At 37.5% G+C, this 14,581-nt stretch overlaps 1 protein-coding gene across 1 annotated transcript in view; it reads left to right on the top strand.

Moving 5' to 3' along the window:
- Positions 1-14,581, top strand: part of SYNE1 (spectrin repeat containing nuclear envelope protein 1) — a 292,806-nt gene that overhangs the window by 235,814 nt on the left and 42,411 nt on the right. Inside the window, exons 117-126 of the mRNA XM_050710059.1 lie at positions 1,122-1,326; positions 2,514-2,696; positions 3,749-3,895; positions 4,951-5,105; positions 5,487-5,634; positions 8,056-8,150; positions 9,109-9,343; positions 10,079-10,273; positions 12,252-12,377; positions 13,110-13,265. Of these exons, the coding sequence (XP_050566016.1) occupies positions 1,122-1,326; positions 2,514-2,696; positions 3,749-3,895; positions 4,951-5,105; positions 5,487-5,634; positions 8,056-8,150; positions 9,109-9,343; positions 10,079-10,273; positions 12,252-12,377; positions 13,110-13,265 (1,645 nt within the window). The remainder of the gene's footprint in view (positions 1-1,121; positions 1,327-2,513; positions 2,697-3,748; positions 3,896-4,950; positions 5,106-5,486; positions 5,635-8,055; positions 8,151-9,108; positions 9,344-10,078; positions 10,274-12,251; positions 12,378-13,109; positions 13,266-14,581) is intronic.

A 14,581-nucleotide genomic window follows, 5' to 3' on the forward strand; every position in this document is an offset into this window, starting at 1 on the left:
CATGGAAAGTCTGAAGGTTTATTCAGAGAAGCTACAGAAAGATTTGATTGATCCAAGATCGAAAACTGCTGTGGTGGAAATACTATTGTATTTGGTTTCAGGGGTTTGTTTGTTTGTATGTTTATTTGTTTGTTTTTGAAAACACAATCATGCCAAACTTATTTTGGTTCATCCTGTACTAGAAACTGGAAACATGGGGAGAAGACTTTTTCCCCAGAGAAGCTGTGGATGCCCCATCCCTGGAAGTCTTCAAGGCCAGGTTGGACAGGGCTTTGAGCAACCTGGTCTAGTGGAAGGTATCCCTGCCAATGGCAGGAGGGTTGGAACTGGATGAACTTTAAGGCCCCTTCCAACCTAAGCCATTCTATTATAAGATACTGTATGATTTAAGTTTCAGTGATGACTGACAAGGTTTTCACTTTATGAGATAATTTTGTCATATAATAACAATTGAAAATGCTGTGATTTTTCTTTGATAATGAAATAATGAGACAATTTGATAAACACAGTACATTTCAGAAAGCAGCTGTTTTTGGGTGCCATTAGAGCTAAGAATTCAAAGAGGAATTAGACATTTAATTGGATAATGAAACTATTAGAGCTTTAATAAGTCTGGAAGTATTTTAATTTTATGGGGCTTTATGAATTTAAAGATTCTGTGAGAGTTTGGGAGGAAACTGCAGCAGAATAAATGGTTTCATATTTACACCTGTTCTGGGCCTTTCAGGCCCTTGATGGAATTTGATACTGGCAGTTCTTGGTCAGTTATGTCTGCTTTGTGTGGTGAACCAAGGTGTGCTAAGTGGGAATTGCAGGAGGTTCACTTCAAAAAGTGTACTCCAGCTTTGACCTAAAACATTAATATGCAGCATCCAAGATGCAGTACAGATCAAACCTGGTGTGACAGGTCAGAACATCCTTTCAACATATTTCTTGGATTCCTTTTTTTTCTCCTAATGTCTGAATCTTGATTATTATCAAATTTCTTAAAAGACAGAAGACCGCAGGAAACAGCACTGAGGAAGAGGGGCAGAGACACTGGAAACAACAGTGAGGAAGAGGGGCAGGTGTAGTTCTTGTGGGCTACCAAAGTTTGATCATTCATCCAATCTCTTCACCAGGTGGAACAATCTTCTGCAGGAGATTGCAGAGCGGCTGCGTTCCAGTAAGGGTCTCCTTCAGCTGTGGCAGAGGTACAAGGACTGTTACCAACAGTGCTCTTCCACGGTCCGTCAACGGGAAGATCAAATTAATGAACTGTTGAAGACTGCAACCAGTAAAGATATTGCTGATGATGAAGTAACCACTTGGATTCAGGACTGCAATGTATGTTCACTTAAGCTTTGCACTTTACAACAGCTCTGTGAGCTAAAAATCACAACAGGCTCTCCATTACTAAACTACATATTTGGTGTATTGGAAACTTTATTCAAGCATCTCTCACGTGCAGGAGAGAGAGCTTCATGTCTGCTACCCAAGTCTCATGATTTTCTTGGACTTATGTGATCCCTCTATTCTTTGTTGCTGTGTTATGTTGCTTTTATCTGAAGTCATTTCTCTGGAGAAGGTGGATAAATTCTATTGTTTGATTCAGTCTTAAGTCCCAACTTATCAAAATATTTCTTGCTTGGCAAGAATCTCTGCCAAATCCATTGAGCTCCTTATAGTAGAAAGAAACAGGATCCTTTGTCTGTATTTCCACAAGTCAAGGCTAGTCACTTTTTCTGAATGAAAAAAGACTATGTGTGTGTTTTTGGTGTCTTTATCCTTCCACATGGAAGAACAGTGTTGACTCTGGAACCTTGAGATTCCTCTATTTTCGATACTGTGTCCCAGAGAAGCAGGATTTTTTGTCTCCTGTTATGTGGTTATGTTTTGGTGTGTTTGAGTTCAAGTTAATGTTAAGTGTCATTGATAAGAAAATTAAAATGGCAATTGTCTTAGGGTAAGAAAAACAATTGCAAGGCGAAAAATTAACACATTAATGAGCATTTTGAGCATTTGCTGCCATAGTCTGTTGGACAGGCAACTCAAATAGTTCAGTCTGATAATTGCATTACACAATTTACAAAAGTTAATTTTTAATCCCTCCTGGTAATTCATACCAGGAAGGAAAAAAAGAAGAAGAAAAAAAAAAAGGAGATCTAGTCAGACCTCAGCTGATCCACAGGGAGGGTTGCCACTGCTTAGGACCAGCATGTCAGTAAATCAAAAGTGTTTTTTTCAACAAGTGTTGCCTCATCAGTAACTGCAGTTTACTCAATGACAGCTGAGTATTCACTTCTTTCTGTTCCTCTGCACCTACATAATTCAAGATATGTTTTATTCTGCATATCATTTCCTTTTTATGCAAAGTGACAGTGGACACTTTGGCATTGAAATATAGTAGTAAATATAAATTCTTCATGTAGTAGTGGTGCTTATTGATTAAATTTCTCCTATATATCAGGGAGGATGGCATCAACTGGGTGTCAGGTTAACTATTCATATCTTTATTCAATGTGTTGCCACAGGATCTACTCGTTGATTTAAAGACAGTACAGGATTCACTGATTGTTCTTCAAGAACTGGGAGAGGAGCTAAAAAGCCAGGTGGAGGCTTCAGCAGCAGCAGCTATACAGTCTGATCAACTGTCTCTGAACCAGAATCTGTCAACCCTAGAACAAATTCTCCGCAAGCAGCAAACAGTACTTCAGGTATTGCAGAGAGTGTTTTCAGTTCCTGCATCCAATCATCTTGTTGTACTTGAAAACACAATTAGCCAAAAATACCTGGGTAAAGAAGATGGTGCTACCTGTTCATCTGCATTTCCCAATCTTCCCTGGAAGCCAAAGATGAGAGCAAAAAAAATGCTCAAGTGCAGTATAGAGACCTTGTAAGAAGGTCCACTTTCTGGGAAGAGAGTGTGCAAACCTCACAGGGGAAAGTTTCCATCTGGAATGCCAAGGGCAACATTCTTTGTGCAGACAGCAGTAGTGCTAATGACTAGGTCCACAGCTACTGCTTCCCCAGTGGCAACCTCTCTTCCCAGCTTGTTCTTTAGTGGTAAAACAAAGGAGGGAAGATTCTGAACAACTATGTAGCATGGATTTTAACAGTTCCTGATAATGTCAGTGACCATACTGACACCTACTATTTGTGTCAAAGCTTGTACGGCACATTTTGCTAATTGCATGTGTCACTAGGGACTAAAGAGCAGAAAAGGAGTGGCAGAATGTGTTTCATAGGGGATGGAAGTGCATGGATGAGAAAGCAACAAGGCAGTGGCTTCTGTTTGGGTGACAAGTGGAGTTGTCCAAGAAATCCAGTGTCATCAAGAATGTGCTCATTAATGTAAGGAGAGATTTTTTTTTCATTTGAAATTGCAATAGCAGAAACTGGTGGTTCTTTTTATTGACAGAGTACATTAAACAGAGAAGTATTTTATATAAGTTAGAGCAGGCTATGTATTTTAAGTCGAGGAGGTCTTTTAATATTTTGCTGAAGTGCTGCCCTTTTGCTATGATGAAAAATCCCATTTTCTCACCTGGTGTGGACTTTACAGTAAAAGCCCCATGATAAAAATAATAAAAATAAATAATAATAATAATAAACACTATATCCACAGTCTGTAAACAAAGCAACGGTTGCAATCGCTCCTAGCCTATACCTCTGTTTGCAAATCTATAATGAGAATAATCAGGAGCATAACCACCAGAAGGATGCTATGTGGCTAAGTTCCTAAATCATGGGTTCTTTTTTATTCAAGGCTGGAGTCCTGGACTATCAAACCTTTGCCAAGAACCTGCAAGTCCTTGAGGTCTGGGTAACAGAAGCAGAAGAAATACTGAAAGGACAGGATCCTAGTCACTCATCTGATTTCTCAGCGATACAGAGTAGGATGGAGGAACTCAAAGTGAGTAATAAATGCACAAAGTGTTCATTTTTTTACGTTGGCCTGATTAATTTGTACAGGGTATGCACAAATACTACTCTATACATATTAAAGAACTGTCACTCATGGGAAGCGTAAGACTGAGAAATTATAAGTTTGATGGTAGTCAGGTAGTGATTGATTGTCCATGTTATTCTGCTCCTGAGTAAAGAATAAAAGGAAAAACAAAGGATTTGGATTAAAATGAATATCAAATCAAAATAGGAGTGGAAATTTTAGCAATTTTCCTTTATCTTCTTTTCTCTCAACGTTTTTTGAATGTATGCAGTTCCTGCCACACTAATATTTAGTTTAAGGACCAAATCGTCTACACATTTTGGATATATTGATATACTGAAGTGCACTGAAACATTCGTACTGTGTACCCTATAAAATACATTTAAACTCTTTTTCTCTTTATTTTTGTGTTGCCTTTATATTTATTTATTTATTTATTTTATCTTTCTTCTTCTTTTGGAGGCCCTGACAGGAAGGTGATGGTCTCTGCCACCTAGGCTGGTTTTGTCATTTTAATATTCAATTACTTTTCTTTCAGGATTAACTATACATGTTTTTCCACTGTGCATGCTAACAAGCATAGCACTTTTTCCTAATTCAATGATTTGGACATTTCTGTACTGCAAAAGAAAAATAATAATAATAATATAAAAATTGAGTAAGTTCAATGTGGTATACTAGCCTAACATTCAGTCTAACAAACAAGGAAAAAAAGCTTTCTTGGCAATATAGACATGTAGCTTCAAGCACTAGCCTATTTTTGCAGCTCTTAGAGGTAAATCTCTAGTTCAGCAATATATGTAAGTGCAATTTGAGTTTACTTCTCTGTTTCTGTTTAAGTATTCTTCTAGACTGAGACCAAAGAGGCTGAAAACTGGAAATCAAATCTTTCCTTGGCATAGGGATTGTTTGCCACTTGGTGGCAACCAAGGCTGTTCCAAATTTAACTGAGTGCTAGCTTAGTCTATACTAGTGTAATTACTGAACTTTTTGCTTATCACCTGTATTGTTTTTTGCAGAGTCAGATGTTGAAGTTCAGTAGCATGGCGCCAGATTTGGACCGTCTTAATGAGCTGGGTTACAGACTTCCTCTGAATGATAAAGAAATCAAAAGGATGCAGAACCTGAACAGACACTGGTCTCTCATCTCATCTCAGACTACAGAAAGATTCAGGTGGGGATAGCTAAAGATTATTGTATAGTTTTCTTATATTACAATAGCTAGAAAGTATACCTTTTGCAGAGTATAAAAAATATTTCAGATATTTCATTAACCAAAGCTCTTTTCCTTCAGTGTACTCATGAATAAAGGTAGAAGCCAATGAGTTGAGATTGTGGTTTTGCCATAAATTAGAATTTGAAATAAGGAAGATTGGTTCTTTTTAGTGTTGTCTAGATAGATTAAATGATGCAGCTGCATGGGAAAATCAATACTATCTGATTTAGATTTCTGCTGGAAAACTTACTGCAAGAGTCAATACTATGTGGGAGAGCAGGAGACCTTACCTGAATCCATCTTTCTTCCTTTCTTCCTTTCTTCCTTTCTTTCTTTCAGTAAGCTGCAGTCTTTCCTGCTGCAGAAGCAGACCTTTTTGGAGAAGTGTGAAACCTGGATGGATTTATTAGTTCAGACTGAGCAGAAGATGGCAGCAGAGATTTCAGGAAACTACCAGAGCCTTTTAGAGCAACAGAGGGCACATGAGGCAAGTCATCATGTATATATATACATAACTACAACACATATTATTTATACAGAGGTGGAACTCACATTCTTTTGGGGAGTAATATAATAGTATGTCTTGAATTATCTAGTGTGTGGTCTCCCTGCCCATGGCAGGAGGGATGGAATTGGGTGATCTTTAAGGTGTCTTCCAACCTGAGCTATTCTATGGTTCTATGATGAATTGAATTATATTTGCTTGCACTCTTTATGGATATCTTAACTTAGAAACAACAGCATGCAAATATGTCAGTGATATCCAGTTTTGTGGAGGGTTTGCTTATCTGTCTGTATTTTGTGTATAATATATTGGGATGCCTCTGACTGCTTGTCCCCTATACTTATTCTACTTCAGATTAGTTTCTACCAAGGGAATCAAAGTTTTATTGGTCTTCCCATAAGACCAAACTGTCCTCATGCACTTTGACCCTTTGTCTTTAGTCCTAACTGGAGATTTCAGTTCTTTCATTTTATTTTGGTTTTGTTAATTTACCATTAAATTGCCAACATACATCGTATCTGAAGAGCAAGAATTTTCTGTCAAAGACTGAGTTACATAATTCATCATGCAGCCTCCATTTGCGTTCCTTTTGGTAACATTTCCTTGGAGAACAAACTGATTTGATCTTTGCTCTGTGCTGGAATCATTTGTTTGTAGACCTGTTTACAACAAATCAAGAACTAGTCCAGCTTTTGCTGCAGGGAAAAACTGATTCAGAGTTTCTACTAGAGGATGCTTTTCTGATTCTATGGTGAGGTCAAGTGATGCACATTTTTTCTCCACCCATATTGTTACTGCCAAGAATCCTAGTAAAGATCAATTAAGACAAGTCAATTTTCATACCAAAGCTCCCATGTGGCCACAGCAGTTTCAGTTCCCACAACTTTTTCATCTGACCTACCCCAGTACTCAGGAAAGATCACAGGGGAGTTGTGTCCTTCCACCCCTTGTGTCTTATATCAGCATAACGTTCGGGTGAACGTTTTTAAGCAGAAAGTAATTCACAATCCTTTTTGCTTGCTTTAGCGGATATTTGCTTTAACGTTTAACTGCATTTGCTTTTGCAAATCTCATCCATTTCATTTCCTCTCAGTGCTGCCAGCATTAACTGGACAGGGTATCTTTGTAATTTGAGATATCTCAGCTCTTTGAGATTTAAATGCCCACAAATCATCACTGTCTAAACAAATAATTTCCTACTGTTGTATTGTCCACTCACAGTTATATTTTTTGAAAGGGGTTAACACGGATCTTTTTGCATGCAATTGCATGTCTCGAGACCTCAGCGTAATTCTCTCCTGAAAACTTGATCTGCTTCAACTGTCTGAAACAGTTAGTTCAGATAAGTGGTATTCAGTAGAAGGTTTTTTTTTTCTTTCGACTATAAAGTCATCTTTCAGAATTTAGAGAATTAATAGCCAATTATCCAAATACTGCATTTCACCCTAATAAAATGTTGTAAACTGTGTCTTTTTATGAAGAAATTGCTTTCCACTCCTGCCAGCTGAAAGAGAAGGTTCAAGTCTAAATTCCTTGAGATGACTTTCCAGATTGTTTTGCTTTATTTCCTTGCACATAATGAGAAAATATTCTATTTCCACATATATTCCCAGAATGGATATTGGGATGTATCCAGTTCTGTTATCAGCTTTCCAGTGCTGACTCTTAACTTTGCGAATGTTTATTTGAACAGCACCCCAGCTACCTCAGTGGCCATATTTAGAAATAATTTCCCACTGTTATTTACAAACCTTTGATGTGGATGTGGTGCTTTTTCCAAGTATCATGAGCTAACACTGTCATCCACATCAGATAACTCTTTCATGACAAACTTGCAGTCATTCTTGTGCAATTCTCCAGATATCTATCTGCAGACCTGGTACATTCCTTGTGACTCCTACAAAGTGCCAATGCACTGAGACAAGCATTTGAGAAAGTGCTGGTGGGGGAAGAGGGAGTTGCTTGCCAGTGTACTTACTGTTTTGTTTTGTGGTTTGTTTGTTTGTTCTTTTCAATGTGCTGGTATTTTGCGTTTCAATACCTGTCCGCCTTTCCTGCTTCTTTGAATTCCTATTTCTGTGTTGACAGTGATCTACACATGAGAAGAAATTGGAATGGCAAGTGGTCTCACATAACAGAATATCCCTCTTATATACAAAGTTAATATGTATGCACAGAACAAGTGGCTGTTGACAAGAATATTTCTGGCTTGCGGTAGGGTTTGAGTACATCCTCTCTAAGCAGAGTTCTTCATGCTTGATAAGGTTTTATTTCACCTATCCTCTCAGAAAAAGATTTTAAGTAGTCAATGAAAAATCTTTTTACCACAGAACACAGATATTTCATACAGACAGAATTAAAATGTAAAACCTTTCTTTAACATCCTTGTCTCCTGTACAACAGCTATTCCAGGCAGAGATGTTCAGTCGCCAGCAGATTTTGCATTCAATTATCTCTGATGGGCAGCACCTCATAGAACAAGGACAAGTGGATGACAGGTAGCCATTCTTGTGTTGTTCTTGTTGCTGGTTATGTGAAATAATACTTAAACTAGTGGGAGACTTCTGAACAGAGAATGTTGCACAAGATGTTAGTATTCAGATAATGTTTTTCCAAGACAGAAGTTACCATCTATATGCTTAAGCTATTAATCAGCCAGCTCTTAAATAATACAGTGTTCATTAGGATGCTATGGGGGTAGATGTGCTGCATTTGGGAATGCAGCAGCCTTGAGGCTACTTCTCTGACAGATATTTGTCTTGCATTATCAAACGCATCACATATATGTCTATTCTGATGTACCTTCAAAATATCTCTTTCACCAAAGGAGCCTGCAGTGACTAATTTACAGTGAGCTACTCTTGATTTGTGCCAAAATAACCTGCAGCATAAATATGATGGAATAGGAATTCATTCCTGTCTCAGAGATTTTATTTTAAATGCTTCTGATCAAATGAATAGGAATCAGTGGAACACCGGTGGCTTCACACTTATGCATTGATTTTGCTAAGGATATCATGGTCCTAATATAAGAAGAACTGTTTACTAGGATGTGAGAATTTTATTAATTCTTTGTACATCCTACACCAGCTTTGAGCTAGCTCAGTAGTAAATTTGAGGGCAAGTCATGAAATTTCCATGATTTACTATGAATTTGGATAATCCAAGCTAGCAAAAACTGTGGGTTTGTTTGTATGTTTGAGGGGGGAGAAGAGTTTCTTTTTTTAGGAAAAAAAAAAAAAAAAGGTAATTGGAGCCCTTTGATTCTCCATGTATATGATGTGTGGAGTTCTCATCCTCAGTAAACTGTCATTAGACTTCAGTAGTTTTCTTCTAGTGTTTAATAATCAGCAGCCAAAAAACACGTTTCCTTTCCCTCCAATTTATTTCATTAAAGAAATAGATCAAAGTATGAAAGCTACCATGGCTTTTTATTTATTTATTAATTTACAATAGGGATGAGTTTAATCTGAAGCTGACACTTCTAAGTAATCAATGGCAAGGAGTAATTCGTCGGGCACAGCAGAGGAGGGGGATCATTGACAGCCAGATCCACCAGTGGCAGCGCTACAGGGAGATGGCAGAGAAACTGCGCAAGTGGCTGGTGGAAATGTCCTGTCAGCCAGGGAGTGAGCTGGAAAATGCTCCTATCCCATTGCAGCAAGTCAGAGCATTACTGGATGAAGTGCAGGTATGTCCAGTGTGTTGTAGAAAGAAGAAATAATACAACTTTTTGTTGTCATCATTTAAAATATTCTTAGAAGTACTTTAGAGTCATACTATGTGCCTGGTAGAAAGCAGTATTAGATATCAGTTATTCTTTGAAACTGACATAGCCTCAAAAGCAACACTTTGATGGAAAGGAAGTAAAGAACATGCAGTGATGAACTTAACAAACTCTTTCTCAAGCTTTGTTAGTTTCTTTTTTTGTTTTGTAACTAACCTCATATTGAAGCTGTCTTGAAACAAAAAACAGTAATCTCCCATTTGAGGAATGTATTCTAGCTAACAAAAATGGGTACCTTGAATGGTTGATGTGATTTTCATGTGAGGTTAACGGTATCTATTTAGCAGTTTGGTGTCTTTTTAGCCAGACGATGCTGTATTATAATACTTATAATAATGCTTATAAGCATAATGTGCTCTTGAGGAACTGTTTCTCCTCAAGATCAATTGAAATGCTGATACAAATGAGGAGAGAGAGAAGTCTTCCATGTCTTTATCTCCTTGGAGAAATTTTCTAATGGTCTGCTGCAGTAAATGATCAAAAAAAAAAAAGTATCAAAGTATTTGAGTTGTAGCTCATGCTTAAGTATGCAATCAAATAGAAGTGAATTAGTAAAATATGGTTTTCAGGATGAATTATACTGAACTGCTAATTGTAATTAAAAAGACAAAGTTGACAGAAATCCATTTATATTTGCAGCTTAAAGAGAAAGTTGTTCTAAGGCAGCAAGGGAGTTACATCCTTGCTGTGGAAGCTGGCAAGCAATTGCTGCTCTCTGCTGACAGTGGAGCTGAGGCAGCCCTGCAGACAGAGCTTACAGAAATTCAGGAGGGCTGGAAGATAGCTAGCACCCAGCTGGAAGAACAGAAGAAACAGCTTGCTTTAATACTGAAAGTAAGTGTATAATTTCTTCTGTACCTTTCAGCATGTTCACAGTTTCTCACTCTGAACCCTGATAAGACAAGTGTTCTCAAGGGATGAGCACAAGTACAGCAATTGAATGTATACTGCATTACCATTTCATTTCACTACCTCTGATTTTCAAATATTTAAACTAGAAGAGGTAATACTTTGGAACAGGCTTATATATTCCTTGATATCTTTTAATCGATATTTCCACATCACTGCTAATAAAAGATATTCCTAACAATCCTATTTTCAACATAGAGCAAAAATGTATTTTATTTTGCACAATGCTGGTTGGTTTTTATACATACTGTATTGAAAATTTTATCTGCGTTATTCCTTCTATGTGCCAATGCTGAGATTTCCCTAGCCATCTGATAGCTGGTGCTTCCTTCAAGAGTCTCGAGTATTTGCTAACTTAGGTAATACACTAAGAGGGAGCATTGAACTTTTTTTTTTTTTTTTTTTTTAATGTAGGCAGCATCCAGAATGCCTGCTAACATCATTTTAAGTACTGAAGATGGTAGTCCAGGATTTAAATTTGGTCTGTTTGTTTTTCCCTTTTGCTCTTCCCATGCAGGATAACGAAAATTGGACTTGTGTATATTAAGAGAATAGGTCAAGTGGTTTTAGAACAGTTTCAGCAGTTCAATAGAATTCCACAATTACAGACACTTTAGTTTTGTTTGTAAATAGCAAGGAGCAAAGCAATGCAAGAAAATTAAATATTATTTTGGAAAAGTTCAGATAAGTAAATTTTTCTTCCTCTTTCAAGCCTTGTTCCTCCTACCACTGCTTCTAGTTGGGGAATTACATCAGGAAATTTTAGTCATGAAAGCTTATATCTACGGAAACTAAAAGTTCTGTAGTATTTTGGCCAACGAAAATATAGAACCTGATGCTTGAAAGTGAGGAAGTAGGGAAATTACCACAAAAATTGCATAAATCATCCCACAGATATCCAAACTTCATTACATGTTGCTACCTTGGTCCTACATACATGACTTTTCAGGAGTCTTCTGACAAAATGAGAAGTGTAAGAGTATATCTTGCATTAAGAACATCATAACCTCATACATCATGTAAGGCCATATTAATTATTAAGGAGAGAAGAAAAAAGACACTAAAGAAAAGGTTTTTTTGCAAGACCTGTTATTTATAATTCTCCATCCTGAAGATGATCATGAAATACTGATATAGACTGGAAAAAATGGAAGGAGAGAAATACTAAGGCAGTGACAGAAGGAGAATATCTTCAAATAGACAATTTAAAATAAGTTCCTGTATTTCCTAGTATAATACAACCAGCATTCTTAAGGGTTGACTGGCTTATTACAGATTTTTCTGTGTGATTACCTTTTCAATAGGCTTTAACAAACAGGTGAGATAGGCAAAGCTATGCTGTCACATGACAGTTGGTGGGTTTTATTGTATTGAAGACATTTAAAATTTTGGAAAGTATACAAGCACTAAAGCTAGATGTAGCTGCTAGGACCATAATTTGGAGGAGGTACTTCAGACACTTTGATCTGACCTGAATTTGCAGTAACCCCAACATTTTTTTTTTTCTGGAGCTTGATGCATCAGCCATTCAAGAAAGAAAATGGAAAATAATTTGGCTTGATGCATCAGCCATTCAAGAAAGGAAATTGAAAATAATTTGGGGAGTTAAAGGCTTTTCTGAAAGGATGGAGTTGTAAATAGACAATGCTATAATAACAGGAGGCTTTGACTAGTATATTACTGCTAGCAAAGACCTACATCAAAACTAAAACAACAACAACAAAAAAGATATGACTGTGCATATGACCCAAGCTTTACGACCCTGCGTATTATTTAAAGGGGAAATTCAGTGCTTGCTATTGTTATGGAAATGTGTAGTGGTTAGTCAGTCAAATCAACCAACACAAGTATGAGAAGTATAATCTAGATCTGAACTGAAGTCTATCAAACATTTTGCCTTCAGGACTGGGAAAAATCTGAAAAGGGCATAGGAGACTCCCTGGAGAAGCTAAGATCATTCAAAAAAAAGCTTTCTCAGCCTTTGCCAGAACACCATGATGAGTTGCACACAGAGCAGATTCGTTGCAAGGTAAAGCACTTGATCTCTGCTAAATGTTGTCTCATCTTTGCATGCTTTTGTGCAGTAACCTCTTTAGGCTTTACATCACTGACTGTGCAAACCCACCCCACATCACTGTGACAAGCTAAAAATCTATCCATGTAACATTTGAACTGTGTAATACCTGAGTGATCTCATTATGATGTAAAACCTGCAGGGTATACATAGAACTGATCAAAGTGAGATTAGAATAGGGTCTGAAAAGTACTGTAGAAACAACAAGTAATGGTATATTTATATAATATAAATTCTTGCTTCGGATTTAAGCTCATGGTATTTAAACACTCATTTTAGTGCTTCTTATTTGAGGTTGAGGATCTTAGATAATATTTTATGCTATATTTCTTGCAGTAGAGAAATGTGGTACAATTTGAAAGTATTTTCACTACAGAGAAATCCAAATCAATACTAGAAACTCCCCAAACCCTTTGAATTTGAGACATTTGAATGCTATTTTAGTTTGTGGCTACTTGTTACAAAGCTGATGTATCATACTCTACTGGGGTTGAAAATAGGGGAACATATGGGGTTGGTGTATTCTTTTTCTTTTAGATAGGGCTGAAGTAGTCCAAATGGTGGGTCTGCTCAGATATGACATTAATTCAGTGAGATAAGAATGTTCATCTTTGTTCATCATCACCACATTCATTTTTTTCTGTTTGTTAGCAAACTGGTCTTTTTTCCTTATGCACTTCTTTTAAGGAGTTAGAGAATGCTGTTGAAGGATGGACAGATGACCTTGCACACCTCTCTCTGCTGAAGGAGTCCCTGTCTACATATATCAGTGCAGATGATATTTCAGTCCTCAGTGAGCGAATAGAGCTTCTGCACAGACAGTGGGAGGACCTGTGCCATCAGGCAAGTATAGTATTGAGCTCTGATATGAGTATGCAGACTAAAAAGGTATTGGAGGAAAATTGAATGCAAGTGGCAGATTTTGGAAAAGATGCATGTAGGCACAGGTAATGTTCAAATTTGAACTCTTGCTGGATCAGGGATAATATCCATTGAAATGTTTCCTTTAGTTACTGCTTATATTTTTATATATCCTGAACTTTGCCATGCCTATGAGGTCATATTTAAAACAACAAAAAGTCATACTGTGTGTTGTGGGACTGTGGCATGGGGAAAACAGAATTAATACAGTTTGCCATGCTTTTGTGCAGTAGCTGTGCACAGAAATGATGTCCTCTCTCAGCTCAGCATTACTTCTATACCTTCAGTTCTGCTGACGGCTCCTCCTTCTTCAGATGTTAGTGTCTGCATTTCCCTTATTCTGAGGGTGACTTACTTGGCTGCACAATGAGATGAAGAGTATTGCTTGATTTTTCAGGTACATAACCTGAGAGGGTGACAGAGCACTGGAACAGGTTGTCCAGAGAGGTTGTGGAGTCTCCTTCTCTGGAGATATTCAAAACCTGCCTGGATGCCATCCTGCACAATGTGCTCTGGGTGATCCTGCTCAACAGAGGGGTTGGATCAGATGATCTTCAGATGTTCCTTCCAACCTCGGCCATTCTGTGATTCTGTGATCATGCTATTAGTGTTATTTCCTGCATCCTTTTTGCATTTAGAGAGGCAAATAGTGGATTCTCCCTCACCCAGCTTTTCAGATTAGGATAATGTTATTTCTGTGTTTTCGTAGATGTCGCAGTGCATACCAGGGATATTGTGGCAATAGTTACATCACATCAGTTTCCTATGAAGGCCTCAAAACCACCCTCAAAATAGAAAAAGTGCTTTACATTTAACAGTGCAGAACTTCTTTAAAGTTAGGTGCATTTGAATGAGCCAACATGGGTACGTCTAATCTATGGTCTAGTCACTGTACATGTATTTATGGGAAAGGAGGTAGCCAAGTAAAGAAGTTTTGTACATACTAAGTGCTTCAGGATGTAACCCAGTGCAACATTGTGTTCAACCGTTGCTTATATCCGGAAAGCTGTCATCAAATTTAAAACCACAAAAGGGAAATGTTGAGATCATGCTGTATGCTACTGTTAAACGTAACATGGTAGTCAAAGAACACAACGATCACTTTTGCTTATGAAAGAGCAGATGAAGTCTTCATATTCTCAGCTGAAATGCTGATATAAAGTCAGAAGCAATTCAGAGTACGATGAAAAGGAAATAAGTAGTGGTTCAAGTGTCTGAAACTACAGAAACAACTGCTG

This window comes from Cygnus atratus, chromosome 3, assembly GCF_013377495.2.
Source record: "Cygnus atratus isolate AKBS03 ecotype Queensland, Australia chromosome 3, CAtr_DNAZoo_HiC_assembly, whole genome shotgun sequence".
In the NCBI taxonomy this organism is placed as follows: domain Eukaryota; kingdom Metazoa; phylum Chordata; class Aves; order Anseriformes; family Anatidae; genus Cygnus; species Cygnus atratus.